The sequence below is a fragment of the Ochlerotatus camptorhynchus genome, unplaced genomic scaffold (genome assembly GCF_037179485.1).
Source record: "Ochlerotatus camptorhynchus isolate MF236.1 unplaced genomic scaffold, CSIRO-AGI_Acam_v1.1 ptg000341l, whole genome shotgun sequence".
Taxonomy (NCBI): domain Eukaryota; kingdom Metazoa; phylum Arthropoda; class Insecta; order Diptera; family Culicidae; genus Ochlerotatus; species Ochlerotatus camptorhynchus.
In genome coordinates, this window is record NW_027040829.1 from 88,920 (window position 1) to 106,174 (window position 17,255).

Sequence of the window (17,255 nt, forward strand, 5' to 3'; positions counted from 1 at the left end):
TTTTTTTTTTTATTTTAAAGTATTGCAAAAATTTAAACCACTCAAAAATTTAAGGAACATTCTACAAGACATCAACATGCTACAGTTAATAGTTTCGTCACAAATGTGGGCCGATGAGGGACTGGCACTGCATCTTCCAGACTGTATACTGATGAACTGAAGCCGTTGTGTCACGAGTGATTGGTGATGGAAAGTAGTCGCAATTCTTTCCTTTTTCTCTGCTGAGATCCCTCTAGTCGGAGCAGCTAGAATGTGTTTCGTGGTTGTTGGGGTTTCCGTTGGTTGCTATGTGAGGAAGGAAAGGCGAGAGTGCTGTTTTTAACACCGGTCGAAAAAGTAACTTCAGCATATCTATAGGAGCTTTTCACAATCATAGTGATGTAGTGGATTCCTTTGAAACATATCGGGTGACATATTTCCTTTTTTTCTTTAAACTTTCATTCCATTATTAAAATAACTACCCGATTTAAGGGATATTGATGGGGAGAGTGGAAATGCCAACTCCCTACCTTTAACATTTCGTGAATAAAGGATGTGTTCTTCTCCCCACTCATTCATTAAATGGCCTGTTTTTTACCGGTTGTATGATACTGTTGTTGTAAGGAGATTCTCATTTATCCCATGGATATTGCAGTGCGGGCGATGTTGCCCACGGATTCACCCAAACCGATTTTGGCCCTTCGTACAATGACAGGTTGAGTACAGTTAGAGATTATTAAACTTGATCAAGTCGAACAGTGAGTGGAAGTTACATAACATATCATTATAAGGATCTTAAATTTCTGAATATTTAATATTGATTTTTTTTTTAAATTCATGACAAAATAGCAGTTCGGAATTTCACAATGTGCCAATATATATATATTACTTCCAGATTGATGATAAAAACAAATACAACCTATAATTTTAATGTTATGGAGAGCTAAATAAAAAAAAATTTTAGCTGAAGAAGAATATGTTTGCTTACTTTAAATGTAAATTGAAGTATGTTCAATTTTATTCGTTTTTCCCGGATTTCTTGTTAAATTCCCTTTTTTTTTCGGTTTGCCCGGCTACTTTTCAAATTCCCAGTTACTTCCCGGTTTTTCCGATTCGTTGGCCTGTTAACAATCTTATAATGAATGAACAGTGTAAATATTCAACGACCTCCCACTCAATGTTGTTCCCGCATTTGGCACCATTACAGGCATATAGGTCATGAAATCATAAAATATTTAAAGTATTTTCTTTCCTTTTAAGCATAAAAGAAGCTGCCGAGTTTTAAAAAAAAATCATAAGTTGATATTTTTTTCTATTTTCTTCGGCATAATTGTATTTGGAGCTATCCATAAACGGCGTAAATATTTTGGAGGAGGAAGGGTTGCGGAGTGCGATTATTTACGCAGGAGAGATGAAGTCTAAGGTCTTTCAGATATTGTCTACGTAGTTTAGGCACTCAATACATATAATATTAATCCAAAATAATCAATAACTCTGTTGAAGAGGTGAACCAACCCGAGGCTTAAAGTCTCTTTAATAAAGAAAACTAACTAGCTAACTCTGTTGAATGAAGCACTATCAATTTACATTTCAGTGTTAAACAAATGTTGCCTTTTGCTGTGCGCGCTATGACGCAACCATATTCAAAAGAAAATGAGTAGAACACAAGCTGAGCTTTAAGAATCAACTTTTTGTATCCTTTTAACTTTCTGTTCAGCCCCGATTTACCTCCCTGCTGGCGGAACAAACGATTCCTTTCAATCCAGAAAAAATGCCATTGTCTATTTCTCGGGTTCGTACAAGCAGAAAATGTCGGTGCCCACACATTCTTTTATGTTCCCAGCTTAGATCCTTTACCATGCACGATCAACTGGAACGAATTTTTTGGATCGAAGAAGAACCAATACGGGTGATAATCATGACTTTTTGCACGCATCTTCAGGTTCTTTCAGAACCATGATTACACATAAACTAATTTCTAAACAGTGTGCGTGCTCCGTTCTATTGCCAGCCGTCTATAATTTATGACTTGAAACAACATTAACGAACATCTCCTGCTGCTTTCACTTTTCCAGATCAGAGGGAAAAGTAAAGAAATGTTAAAAGAAACAATCAGTTCACTTACCTTATGTAGATAATCTCACAATTATATTTTATCCTTCGCCAACCGGGTGCAACATTATTCCGTGCCACAGAGCTGCCGGCTTTCGGCGACATAGTGTCACCCGGCTGCTGAATAACTTGTACGTTTTCCGCTGGAATGTTACCAACAACATTTGTGGTAATCCTGTTCAGAACAGGATTGTTATTACTGCTATTTGCTAAGGACGCTACACTCTCTTTCGTAGGGATACTCATTGACTGATTCACACTAGCTATATTTACAACCGAGGCATTGCTCATATCACTTGCACTGGCACTTGTGTCGCTACTTGCCCCGGAAAGATTTTCGGAAGAAGGAAACATCAAATTGCTAATATTTCCACTGTACTGGGCAATCTTGTGCTGCATGGAAGGGTGCGCCGGCTGTTGAACCAGCTGCTGAGGATGGTGCTGCTGCACTCGATGGTGATGGTGCACAACTGCATTTTGGTTGTTCGGTACATGGTGATGCGCTGCTATTGTCACCGTTTGTTGCGTTAGATTCTGCAGTTGCTGGATGTGATGGTTCGGTGGGATTGAATGTTGCTGCTGTTGATGTGGTATATTAGATGGCAACTGATGATGCGTGATTTGCTGAATTGCTGAGCCAGGAGCAACAGCAGAAGGTCCACTGCCACGCATGACATCAGCATTCGGTGCTGCCATTTAAAAGATGAGGCGTGGTGGGAACTGGAATTTGAAATAGAAATTTATGTTTATCAGTAAATGACTACACACTAATCGAGTCAGTACGGTTTCACCGAGTTAGCCCCATTTAATGATAGAAAATAAAATTGATCGACTTTTTCAGCAATTCAAAAACCCAGTAAAAAAATACTGACTCCTGTAAAAAAAATCTTAGTGTGTATGCTGCTTGAGCTTAAATCTCAATCATGAAACGCTCGGAAAATCTCACGCAAGCAAAACCATCAACGAAAAATCTTCTTTCATTTCCTACATCGATATCCATCCACCCGCATCGCACTCTATTTTTTGAAGGGAATCTGCATATTTTTATGAATCTTATTTCCACCTAGGGTAAATTCCTATTGTTGTTAGGGGGTTCTTAAGGTTCTTAAGAGTTGAGTTTTGGTCAAACGATGCACTGATCATGGTGCATCTTCATGGAAATAAAGAGTGCTCAAGGACTTCATTTCCCCCTGACGATCAAAGGTAAAATTATTGCAGAGGCCTGTATTCTCGCGTAACATTTGAAAAGAGCCTATGACAAAAATGTAGACAAATCGATTTTTGACACCATTCTATAGCACCATTAAATAGCAACCAATCGTATAGGAATGTTCAGCATCATTGGTCGACGCGCTAAAACAGCCTAACATATATTTTGTCCTTCCATTAGGTTCCATTGATAAGTCTTGTGACGTAGAAGGGCCGAAGATTTAAATTTTTCTTATCAAAGCTAGGACCTACTGCTGCTTCGTGGTTGAGGCAGGGCCGATGGTTTTTTATTTATTTGACGTTATGAAATGGATTACCAAATGGCCTACCATTTCTGATGACAAACTCAACGATTTAAAAAATAGGGCCTAACCATTGAAAGATACTAAAAAAAAAAGACTTATTAATTTATGAAATTAAATTGTTGTCGATTTCCATGTATTTTTGAACACTTTTCGCATAATTTGGATGTTTGTACAGTTATTATTGTTATTCTAAACAATATAAAATGCCTAAAGTCAGTGGCGTTTCCTTAACCTCAATCTACCTGTGCTACCAACGCTCAAAAAATAAACAATTATCAAAATATTGCTTTCGAGTAAACTAGAAGATTAAGTGTATTTTTCAACCGATTCGAGTATGAATATGGCATTAAATCTGGTTTTGAAAGTTGGTGCACAGGTAAAAAGTGAGGTTACGGGACGCCACTGCCAAAAATCTTCAATTTCCTTACCTATTAATTTTTTGGTTTACATTTTAATCATAGGCCCTTTTCAAATGTTATGAGAGGATTCTCCCTACTCAACGAATGCGCATCTCACGACAACAAAACAAAACAAAAATCCTACAAGTAGGCCCCGCAGGTATTATTTTAAAATAGTTCGTATTCACATTCTAAAGAACAACGTTATACAATTTGAAAATTTGTAGATCATTTCACGAGTTTATGGGAAAATTGGTCATCTCAAATTTCGAGAATTTTTTTATATACCCTGTGTCATATACATTCTCATACAAATTAAAAAAACAGTATTTTTTATCGCATCAGTAATTCATATTTGATTATTTATTGTATTTACTGAAAGGCAATATTGATCAATTACAGCATATGTTTTGGAATTACCCTACCTTCAACCTGTTTGATCAAATTCAGACGTTTCTCAAATGTGTCTCACGGCTTTCATAGGCATTTCGTCCCATATTGGTTTTTATTTTTTTTTTTAATTTTTATTTGTTTCAAATTCAAAATTAATTAAATTTTATTTTAACCTAGGTACTCCAGCTACTTACCAGCCTTAATTGTTATGATATATCTAAGTGGTTTTATACAAGGTTGCAAAAACTCATTTCAGCTAAAACAATGTTTTTTTAATTATGAAATAATTAGATGCTATGATCATATTTTGAATTGGTAGCATACAAGAAGAGGTTACAAAGAATGTGTTTGACATATTAAACCTGTTTATTTCACTTCATGAGAGTCACAATCAGCGATTTTTCACACACTCACTCACTCACTCACTCACTCACTCAGCGATCAGAAAATCGCTGATTGTGACTCATAGAAAGCAAAATTTACAGGTTTTATGTTTCAAACGCATACTTTGTAACCTTTTCTTGTAAATTACAAGTAAAACATGTCATCATACCATCTTTTGGTTTTATTATTCCGAAAAACATTATTTTAGCTGAAATGAGTATTTACAACCTTGGTTTTATATTGATCCTGCCTTGGCAATTCAGTATTTTAAACAGGTTTTTTTTAAACCTGCATGTCAGTATAACAATTGACATCTTAAATCTAAAAACTAACACTAAATCTTATAGAAGTATACAATTGAGGATTGCAACGATTTTTGCCTGAAATTATTAATTATTTTGTTGGACATTTGTTCTAAAGTCACAACATACGAAATTTTATGTACTTCGGTAGAACTGTACCAGGGAGGCAACTTCAAAATCATCTTCAGAACCTTGTTCTGAATCCTTTGAAGTGCTTTTATCAGGTAGTGCAACAAGTAGACCATATTGGCACAGCGTAAAGCATAGCATAAACTTGTTTAAATATCAGAAGTTTATTCGTGAGGCAAAGTTTGGATTTCCTGTTTATAAGAGGATACAAACATTTTATATAGGGGAAATGAATGTAATGATGGCCTAAATGTCCCTAATTTGGGCCCATACTTAAATTCAGCAATCTACTAAATTTTCAATAGCACCCAAAAATATCCATTAGTACCGTCTCAATGACGCGTCCATCTAGATAAAATTGATAAATAGCAGATTGTTAGCGATGGGCCCAATCTTAGATCCATAGGCCAACATTAGAGCCATTTTCCCCTATATGTTACATTTGGCTTGAATGCCCTCAATGTGATCTTTAAAAGTTAATTTTTGGTCAAGTACTAATGCAATATATTTCACTTGGTTTGGCCAGGAAATTCGAACTCCATTCAAAGTGACTATGTGACTACTACTAGGTTTCAAAAAGGAAGCTCTAGGCTTATGTGGAAATATTATAAGTTGAGTTTTGGAAGCGATGGGAGAAATCATCTATTTTTGTAAATAAGAAGAGAAAATATCTTAACTTTTCTGCAGTCTGCTGTAAATAACACGAAGACTTCTTCCTTTAGCGGAAATGCCTGTGTCATCAGCGAACAAAGATTTGTGGCAACTCTGAGGCAAATCAGGGAGGTCCGAAGAGAAAATGTTATACAATATAGGCCCAAGAATGCTACCTTGAGAAACTCCTGCTCTAACAGGTAGTCGTTCAGATTTGGAATTTTGATAATTTACCTGTAGAGTTCTGTCAGTTAAATAATTTTGAACTAATTTCATAAAATAGAGTGGAAAATTAAACTTTTTCAAACCTTCATGCCAAACACTGTCGAATGCTTTTTTTATGTCTAGAAGAGCAACTCCAGTTGTGTAGCCTTTAGATTTATTTGAACGAATTAAATTGGTAACTCTTAAGAGTCAACTCAACACTGCCCATGGCGAAATCCAAACTGCTCATCTGCCAAAATTGAGTTCGTATTGATGAGAAGCATCATTTTATTTAAAATTATCTTTAAAAAAAGTTTACTTATTGAAAAAAGTAAACTTATTGGACGGTAGCTATAAGCTTCTGCTGGATTTTTATCCGGCTTTAAAATTGGAACAATTTTGCATTTTTCCATTTATCAGGAAAGTATGCCAAATGGAAACATTTCAAGAAAAATTAGGTACTCTCTGGGAGTTTTTTGATGAGGATAAAGAAAATTCCATCATCACCTGGAGCTTTCACATTATGAAACTTTTTAGTTATAGATCTAACTTCGTCCAAATCAGTCCCCCAGGAATCATCAAAAATATTTTCCCGAGAGAAAATATTCAGATAATCCCGAGCAACCTGATTCTCAATAGGACTAATAAGACCCAAACTGAAATTATGGGAACTCTCGAATTGCTTAGCAAGTTTCTGAGCTTTTTCAAAATGTGTGATCAACAGTTAACCGCTGGAATAGGCTTTTGAGGTTTTTTTCAAAATCTTTGTGAGTTTCCAAAAGGGTTTGGAACTCGGGTCTAATTTAGACACATTATTTTCAAAAGTTTTGTTCCTCAGGGTGGAGAATCGCTTTTAAACTTGTTTTGCAAATCCCGCCAGATAACTTTCATGGCAGGATCGCGTGTTCTTTGATATTGCCTCCTACGGACATTTTTAAGACGAATCAAGAGCTGAAGATCGTCGTCTATTATTGAATAGAATTTAACCTCGCATTTTGGTATAGAGTGCTACAGAAGTAGTCAGAGATTCAAGAGCTTTTTATCCTCTGTTCGGGAGCTAACACCACTGCGACCAGTAATTTTACCTATTGAAGTATATCACTATTGAAAAATGATGAAGTATTCAATTTTTTTTACAGTTGTCATTCTTGCATTTATAGCAAGGATCCGACACTAATTGAAATGTACCGCTATTTATATTTTAGTTGAAACACCCTCCCTTTGTCAGGCGAAATTGGATTCCTTAGCAACAAAATTAAGGAATGACACCGATAATGACCATGCATCAGAACCCTAGTCTTAACTTGGGTCTGGCGAAGTCGAATAGCAGTCAGCTTCAGACACTATCCAAGACGCATTGCAGCAAGCTTTACTCTGTTCGAACGGTTGTCAAATTGATAAACAAAGCAAATGTGTGAGTGACTCTCTTGAAATATCGATTGGTAGTTGTAGTCTGTTGTAGTTCGTTGTTATTGTCGGTCGCGTTTGACACCGGAAAACCCCACACCCGACTTTCGATTTTACTCTCGTTCTGTACAACAACAAAGCGTTGGACATGGTGTGCATCATGGCGTATCATTGTACAAATACAGCGCACTATGTCCGACGTTATGTTTTATGTACAGATTGAGAGTAAAATCGATTGGCGCGTGTCGAATTTTTCGGTTTTCTACTGTATCAATAATATTTGGTTTTCATAAAAGTTCCTAAGCAATTAAAACGCAAAGTTTTGCAGCTACACTGCAAGTGCACCGGTGAAGAGAAGTTTAGTTCGCTTTCCGAAGGATCGTTTCTTGCGCCGCGCGTGGTTGATTTTTTGCGAGATTGATCCGATCCGATTGATCCGATTTTTCATCAAAACTATGAATATGTTTCCAAAAATAATAACAACTACGTTTTACTCAGATTACAATACTTACTATCTGTTTCTTCCATATGAGCTCTTATAAGAACAGTAAAAAATGGTTCGATTTTGACAGTTCAAATTGGTTCGAAATCCATTACGAGTCCGCCAGACCCAGGTCTTAACCACTTCAAACTAGGGAACAACGAATAGAAGATTAGGAATCACATAGATGAAGACTAACGAACTCATTTTTTTCTTGTTTCAAGATCATCCTCGGTGGACAAAGCCGAGTCTTGACACTATCAACAAGGCATAAAAAGTAACAAGGTGTTCCTTGGATTACTGAAAAATCCTGTTCCGTTAGTTTTAAGTAGTTAGGACCAGGAATCGGTGGTGGATCTTACATCCCGTAACGTACTACGAAAAGGTGATCTACCCACGTTACGGGGCATAAATAACATCATCTTTGGTTTGCAAAGGAATATTTGGGTCAAAATTACATTCCATAATTGTTCGATATTGCTACCAACAGGGTGGCCAGTGACTTTTCATTTTTAAATTCCCGGTTTTTTCCCGGTTTTCCCGGTTCAAATCTTAAAAAATTCCCGGTTTTTGATATTCAACAAAAAACGAAATTGTACGCATTTTATAAAACGTGGCCAGCTGTAAATTTTCAGTGAATGTTTGTGGGAAAAATGAAAGCCAAATTACAGAAAGTGTTTTCTAAAGCTATAGGAAAAATTCAACTCTATGAGTCACTTAATGTATTTAAAACAATTTATTGATCTTTCGAGATACTTTGATAAATCGATATCTAGGGTTACGGTATGTAATGTGGGTCTAGTCCTTTCATTCGGCCTATCACGCAAATAAATAATTAATTAAGGAATATTACACAAAAAATAAGGAAAATATTGATCACTGATGGTTGATAAATGTGTACCACACACAAATCAATTTATATCACAACATTTCAATACATTTTCAGCTCTCGTAAGTAATAAAACTGGTTGAGAATATCACAATGTTCGGAGTTTTTAGCCGCCATGACTTATAAGGTTAAGATGGGAAGGTTGACTGACGATCATCAAATGGCCTGATTATGGCATTTATTGATTGGAATTACCTGATAATACACACTAGACGTAAAACTTACAGTTGCTGTTTGAATATTTTATGTTTATTTTAATTGTTTAACAACGTTTTCACAAGTAAAACATGGACCCAACTTTAGGGACACATTTCTTTTCTATGTTCCTAACTATGGCCCATGAAATTCATTTGACAGCATATAGCAATAAGAGTAACGTCAACAATGTTGTTTTGCATTTGGATGATAAGGAACGAACAGGAAGGGAGATTTTTTCTGCCAAACCTGTATAATGAACATCACAATGTTCTGATTTAGATATTCTGCGGTCAAAAGACGATAAGCGAAATTTTTAATTTTTAATTTTTAAATTGAGTGATTTAATGTAGTTTTCGTAAAATTTTCTCTAAGAAATGTTTTGAGGAATGAAGAGCATTAAGTTAACAGTGATAGTGATAAAAAAAAATACATCAGAAAACGTTACCAAGAGCGTTTTTTTGAGGATCAAACAAGATAGGACGAAGTTGCATCCATAAATAGACCCAATTTGGGGACAATAGACCCATATTACATACATTTCCCTCGTGAGTTATTGTCTTAAAAAAAGTAAGTTTTTCAACTTTTCGTGGTTTCTGATAGCAAACGACATGATAAGCATATCTAAGCATACCATTTAGCAGTAGAATATCGTTTGCAGGTAAATTCATTGATGAGTTATGATTAAAAACGTAATCGATGGCTGCATATTAGACCGAGGTTAGGGACGTATACCCTACCACTTTTTATGCTCGATACATCTTGTGATTTCAAAGTTCTAAAATTTATTGAGTTACAGAGATTAAGATCACTAGGCCAAATGCTATCTGGATGAATAGATTATAAGACAGAATTGTGAATAATAAGAGATTTAATTAAAAAATGAACTTGATACAAATGAGAATTAGAGCAAATTGATAGTGAGATCGGATAATGAAAATGTGTATTCACTCCATTGTCTATACTAACATAAGATTTAGAGATGAACTAGCCAACGGCTAAAATTCTCTCTAATAAAAAAAAACACAACCATTAGCCTTTCAGTACTCGCGCTGATGTACAAAGTTAAACACGAAAAAAAAATGTGTAACCTACAGACGTTTGAACTCGCTCAACGTGAAACTAAACATGGTTCATGAAATTTAATACCCACGATTAATAGACCAATACTTGAAAAAAAAATTGCTGAAAGATTATTTACTTAAAAGATAGATTCCCAAGATTCTGAGGCTTTGAAATTTGTGTAGAGTCTGAAAATAAAATCTTTCTTCAAAATTTGGGATTAATATCAATTTTCGTGATGCAAGATTTGGAGAAAAAATAGTTAAAATGTGAGAGTTTAAAAATTTTCAAAGATCACAGATTTAAAAAAAAAATCATATTTATTAAATAGTCGGGCAGTCTTAACTGTCAAGACTCTGAGACTTGGAAGCATTTTAAGGGTTAAAACAAATTACAGAACAATCGATAAAATCTTGCGGACAAACCCTGGAATTTTCAGTTAAATTTAAAAGTATTCAAAGTATTGATTTCAAAAAACTATTGAGAAGGATTCCCACATAGTTTTCACAAAGTTCTGAGCAGAATTCCAGAATTATTCTGACAGGAAGTCCTTTGACATTGCTAGACGAATTTGGAGGGATTTCTGTGGAGAAGATTGCAAGTTCTAAACTAAATTATCAGGCAATTTTTGAAGAATTCCAAGAGAATTATGGTGAGAATTCAACAAGACACAGAGTTCTAAGTGTGTTCAGGCGATAATTTCAACCCTAGTGTGAATGATTCATCAAAGAGCTCCAACAAAATTTATTAATAAATTAACTAATAATTAGAAAGAAATTCTTTCAAATACTCCAAGGGGTTTCTAAATAATTCCAAATTCTGAAAGATTTATGCTGTTTTGAATAAAGTTAAAAGATTTTTTTTAAAGGATTTCAATGAAATCAAAGTCTCCGAATAGGTTCAAGGGAATTCCAAGACGGATTCCAAACCATTTCTTAGAAGGGGTTCAATGAAATTCCAAAATGAATTCAACTGTAATTATTACGCAGAGTGTTTTATGGTGTTATAGAATTCCTTAATAATTCAGAGCATAATTCCAAGCTCATTCTGAAATTCATATCATGAGAATTTTGGATAAAATTAAAACCCGGGAAAATAATAGTTCAGTTTCAGTTTGTACAAATATTCGCTTCTTAAGTCCAGCATCTTCACCATGCACTTTACATCTGAAATTGAATCGCAAAAATCAATTTGAAATATTACTGAGTGATTAAATGCTAAAAACAATAAGACGGGAATCTGAAGAAAATTATGCAGCATATAGAGAAGGACATTCATTTGGTAAAAAATCACTCTGTTTTAATGGTTTATTCTGAAATTCTGGTGTGAAAATTTATTCATATGGTGTGGTTAATTTATTTTTCCCGGTTCTCTCATCGAATTCCCGGGTTTTTCCCGGTTTTCCCGGTTACTTTTCAAATTCCCGGATATTTCCCGGTATTCCCGGTTTTCCCGGTTTGCTGGCCACCCTGTACCAATCAGCTCTATGGCAATTAAAAGTAGAGCTGTTGGGATTAGAAATTTTTTCTTGGGGTATTTCAAAAGTTACTGGAAGGTTATCAGAACCGACGTCAGCATGGGTAACCAATTGGCTACAAAGTGACATGAATCAGTTCAGACCAAATGAATAGTTGAGGGATTTCTTGATGAAGAAAACCATGTTGGGCTGTTTGGATATTGAATAGTGTAATAACCTGCAGAACAACCAACAAACAGAACATTACCATTGGAATTGCTTTGAGAATTATTCCATGAGTGGTGTTTTGCATTAAAATCACCAATAATGAAGATTTTAAACTTATGACGGGTAAGTTTCTGAAGGTCACCCTTGAGAAAATTCTTTTGCTGGCCAACGCATTGGAACGGCAAATAGGCAGCTATAAACTTAAGTTGCCCAAATTTTGTTTCAATAGAAACTCCCAAACTTTCAAAAACTTATGTTTCAGATGAAGAAAGAATTTTATGTTTGATTGGTCTATGAACAATGATGGTAACGCCATCACAGGCTCCATCAAGACGATCATTTCTATAAATGGAATAATTTGCATAAATTTTAACCTTATGGTCAGGTTTAACTCTTCGACTACCACACCTAAATCACACTTTTCACTATTTTTGTAATATCTTCGGTAAATTTTCATGTATTTTTTATGTTGTTATCTTGTTGGAAAGGGTATTAATTTTCCTTTTTGATGGTTTGATTGAGCATAGCACACAATGACGAGTTTGATAGTTAATCAATCTTTTGGTTTTTCAGTTTTTGTCGAGTCGGTAGACATGTCGTTTCAGCAAGTTGAAGTTGATCGGTTTGTCCTTTTATATTTTTTCCTGAAAGCCTATAAAAGTATCTAATAGAATGCACCATGCACACATTTTGAATTGCCCTGCAGAATGAATAATGACCTTCCAAAAATTTTGTTATAATTTGGTAATCCTGATTTTATGAATCTATGACACAATCAGGGAGCGTGGATAACAAGCTAATGAAAAGATTAGGATGTGACCTATCTAACGGTATTAAAACATTTGAAAACGGATAAATAGCGACTGAGATACATCATTTTGAAAAAAATGTCGACTCCATTTTCAGTGTGGTGCCCGAAGAGTTAAGGAACAATTTAGTTATAACAGGTTATAACGTCAATATGCACTTTTTTTTCTATGATTTGTTTTTCGTCGATCTTGCTTTCCGTGCTGAGCACCAATGCTACCGACGCCAGGGAGGCAGCTCCCACACCTGGACCCTACCCTATCGACCCATCAAACTCATGAACCGGGGACCAACGGCTTTACTTCCCTTCCGAAGGAAGGCGTGATCAGAGATGCCCCAGCACATCCCGGCGGCGCCGACTGGGATTGAAACCAGGCCTGCTGGGGTGAGAGGTAATCACACTGATCACTACACCACCGGCGCCGCTATAATATGCACGTTATGAACTCTCAAAAAGTTAAATAACTCGTCTTCATCATCTTTAAGAGATCGAGCATTCCTTTTCAAAATATTTCATGATTTAAAATGCATTACTGAATTTCAAAGTCATGCCGATATTGTTCGCAAATTTACTCCAGTTTGAATAGCATCAAAAATGGAGTTAGATTAAAGCGTATCAGTAATCATTTCAATGAATGATTTCTGTAAAAAATCCGTTTTAGAAGCAGTAATCAAAATAATTAAAATTTCCGTTAGAATCATGTTGGCTAGTATTTTTATTTCTCGCCGGTGCAATAGCAGCATAGATAGCTCCATTTACTCGCTGAACATTGTTAGCAGCAAGGGGAGGGTATAGATGAAGAATTTTAAGCAGGGGTGATATTTGTACCTACGGGTCCCAATGTAGAATTTGTTCCTCGCTGATCGTTGTTAACAGCAGAGGAATTTGTACCTGACCGGGAACGTGGATCGTTTGCTACCTGTAGCTTAGAACGAGATTGTAGGATCGCTTTGCGAGTCTTACATTCCCAAAAATCCCCCCTGAAAGCTTGGAACCTCAGGTCAAGTTTCAGGTTTCAGGACATTGTGCAAGAACGATTTCAAAATATGAAGATCATCAGGCGTTTTACGTTACGTTTTTTCGTCAAATCCTTTTTCTGGATATTTTAATAACTCGTTCTGGCTTCACTGGACGTACTCGGCCAGATCCGGAAGAGATCATCCAACGAGATCATGCTACCTTATGATTGTGCAATAGACAAAAACATGCTTCAATCCTAGATTTTTTTTATTTTTTTTTTTTAACTTTTTTATCATTGCAAGTAATATTTTGAAATTTATGAACGTTTTGAGAGCTGGTACACAGATAGATTGAGGTTAGGGCGACACCACTGATTAAAATAATATCTTATGATTCCATAATCCCATAAAACTTTTTATTTTTTAAATGAATGTAAGTAACCCTGGTCCTTAGCAGTCAATATTTTTTTTATAATGGGCAGCCAATATGACGACTTATGTTTTGATATTGAATTTATATGTGATATAATGTGTTGCACAATATGTTTTGGGTCTTTTAAATTTCTGATGGATGTATGTATATTTAAAATTCTCGTGTACTTTGATGTGTCGTATGATTGATTTTTGCTCACAGACTCTGGCAGCTTTCCCGAGGGTAATCAGAAAATAGCCATGTGTGTCCTATGTACGTCAGGGAATTCAATATTACGGCCAAGAATGTTAAGCTTTAACTCGATTCGAGCGATTAAATGAGTCACATGATGAGTTTTTACCAAAGACAAAAATTGATCACTTCCTAAGGTGCATCCGGAATTCCAATGTGGTCCTGGGCACTTGATATGTTTACCATTGATCTCATTTGTTATTTCTTATGCGACGGGTTTTGATCCAAGTCAGAAACTAACTTCTGCATAGCGACTATCACATGAAAGGTTTCGCACGTTCGAGTACCCATAATCCGTAATAATTGCAACATGTTCCGACCATATCTCCGGAACCAGTTGATCAATTTCAAAAATATAAAATATCGTAAAAAGGTTAATCCTTTTTTTGTTTAGTGCTCGTTGCGTTCGATTAGATGCGGTGGTTGCTGAGAAACAGTTTAACGATGTTTAGTCACTATGTTCTTTCTCTCAAGGGTAACCGGAACATATCTGGATGTAGCCAATGTGGTTCTGGGTACTATTTATAACAGCCGTTGATCTTGTTTTAAAATGCTCATGTGATTTGAGGCGCGGCATGATGGGTTTGGCTCGTTTCAGCTCGGTTCTAGTTTCATAACCCGTATTCACCGCAACATGTTCCGAATATATCTCCGGAATCACTCGACCAAAAATATTCAATAGCGTTCTGTGGAATCACGATGCCGTTCATTTGGCACATTTTGTGATGAATTCGGTGCAGTAGTGACTGAATAACTCCGGGCCTCGAATCAAAAGTAGATTTTCCAAGCGTTATGTATACCCTTCCTTGTAAGAAAGGTAAAACAATAGGGTTAATCCTGGGCGACTACTTGATTTTGCTTTAGCCTGAGCCCAGATCAAATTCAACCTTACTTGATTTCATTATTGAGGCTCCGTCACCACGAGTCTTTGTTTATACCGAATTGTATTGAGAAAATAGCCGCGGCCATGTATGTAAACACATCTTCGCCTTTGCAGGCGGAAATTTGGCTTCATCGAGCGAACAATTCATCAATGGTTGTATTTGTAGAGTAGTATTAGTATATTGGTATGTCTACTATCTAATGATGTCTACTCCCAACCGGGAAATCTAAGATTCTATTACAGATTTATATGAAAAATATACAGAAATATTAATGCTTCACCGCATTAAAAGATTCAGCAATGGTGAAGGTTATTTAAATATTATTCTAAAATTTATTTTAACTAACTTTTCGAGCATAACTAATTTACTTCCAATGGACTGGGACTAGAAAATTATTTTGAGAGAAACATTAACAGAAGATGTAATAAATCCATACCATTCACATTTGATTTTCATTGCATTTTTTATGCATGCATATTAGGGCTATCGGGTTGTCAGTCACTCTACACTCATTAGTCATCGTAAACCATAACGCGGTTGGATTTGGACATAAATTTGGACAATTAAAACTTACTATTACTATTACAATTAACTATAACTATTACAATTTACTATTACTATTACAATTTACTATTACTATTAATTTTTACTATTGATAAACAATAATACCGTAAAGCACCGAATCCAGACACTTATTCCATACATACGGACATTATTAAAAGTTGATTATCAATGCCTACCATGCTCAAAACAGTTGGTAAATTTTAACATGACATTATGTTGCAAAATAGACGTAATAATTAATTTAACACAAAGTTCTGCTTAACAAAACGCCCGATATTCAGAGCAATACAGTAATACTAAACGAATCTTAGATCAAATCTCAGTCAGAACTTAACACTGTTTCGCAGGATATCAATACACTGAGAGCAAGCAAAAATATAGACAAAACGCTTGCAACCATTGTAAGTAATAAGTATGAGCATTGATGACCAAGAACCAAATGAAAGGGGCCTGGGATAAGTAATCAATTTTCAGTGTGCAAATTCCGGTGACTTAGTGCTTTCAAGATCAGTAAAGACGCCAGCCACGCCATTACGGTCATCTGGCAAGTGAAGGATTGCTAGTTTGACAGCACAGCAAAAAATAAATTTTAATATTACATCCAAGAGGATGCACTTCAATCATGTCGAAAATCTCACGTAATTTTTATGGCCACACCAATAAACAAATGCAGTAAAAGCAACGTAATGTCAGCACATGCACTGTATTAATGATAATTTTCCCCTTTTTGGCAAGTAATATTACACCATATTTTCGACACGATTGAAGTGCATCCACTTTGATGTGATATTAAAATTATTTTTTTGCTGTGAGACGTTGCTGCTGAATACCGAGAAAACCTTTGCATCTCCACATGTCATGGGAAGGGAATTGATGCTAGTGGCAAAGGTAGCAGATCGTTTGTTTGCATCGCGATATTAACATCTCTATAATACGGAGGAGCTTGGGATTGAATCCGTACACAACGTGCTACAATCGTACACAGCAAAAAAAAATTAATATCACATCAAAGAGGATGCACTTCAATCGTGTCGAAAATATGGTGTAATATTACTTGCCAAAAACGACAACATTATCATTAATACAGTGCATGAACTTACATTACGCTCTTACTGCATTTATTTATTTTTGTGGCCATAAAAATTACATAAGATTTTCGACATGATTGAAGTGCATCCTCTTGGATGTGAAATTGAAAAAACTTTTTTGCTGTGAATATTGTGATGTAAAGAAATAAGTTAAATTAAAAAAATGCCTTAATCGAACCGGAAACCAAGCCACAGTGGTTGGAGCTGGCAAAATCATGAACCTAATTGAATTGTGTAAAAACTATTAACTTAATCAAAAAAGTGTTTCCAGAAAAATGGTTCACATTAGTATTGTCCACCATTCTACAATTTCAAAAAATTATCATGACCTGCTATTAAAACATAAACTTAACTTGTTTCCCTATAGAGATAGAAGGCTACTTTTTTTCGGCAAAGTTGCAGAGCTACTTAAAATTTGAAACTTTGATGCCTAATAATTTCAGAGATATGGGCCGTTTCTTATGGTTAACCCTTTAAATTTAGATATTAATTATTAACTTTTTA

The 17,255-nt window shown here is 35.5% G+C and overlaps 1 protein-coding gene across 4 annotated transcripts in view; it reads right to left on the reverse strand.

Annotated features, from left to right (window-relative positions):
• LOC135708914 (mediator of RNA polymerase II transcription subunit 13-like) overlaps nt 1-17,255 on the reverse strand; it is a 116,035-nt gene that overhangs the window by 73,265 nt on the left and 25,515 nt on the right. For all 4 annotated transcript variants that reach the window (XM_065231092.1, XM_065231093.1, XM_065231096.1 and 1 more), the window contains exon 2: nt 2,105-2,811. In XM_065231092.1, coding sequence (XP_065087164.1) covers nt 2,105-2,787 — 683 coding nt within the window. In that variant the 5' untranslated portion in view covers nt 2,788-2,811. The remainder of the gene's footprint in view (nt 1-2,104; nt 2,812-17,255) is intronic.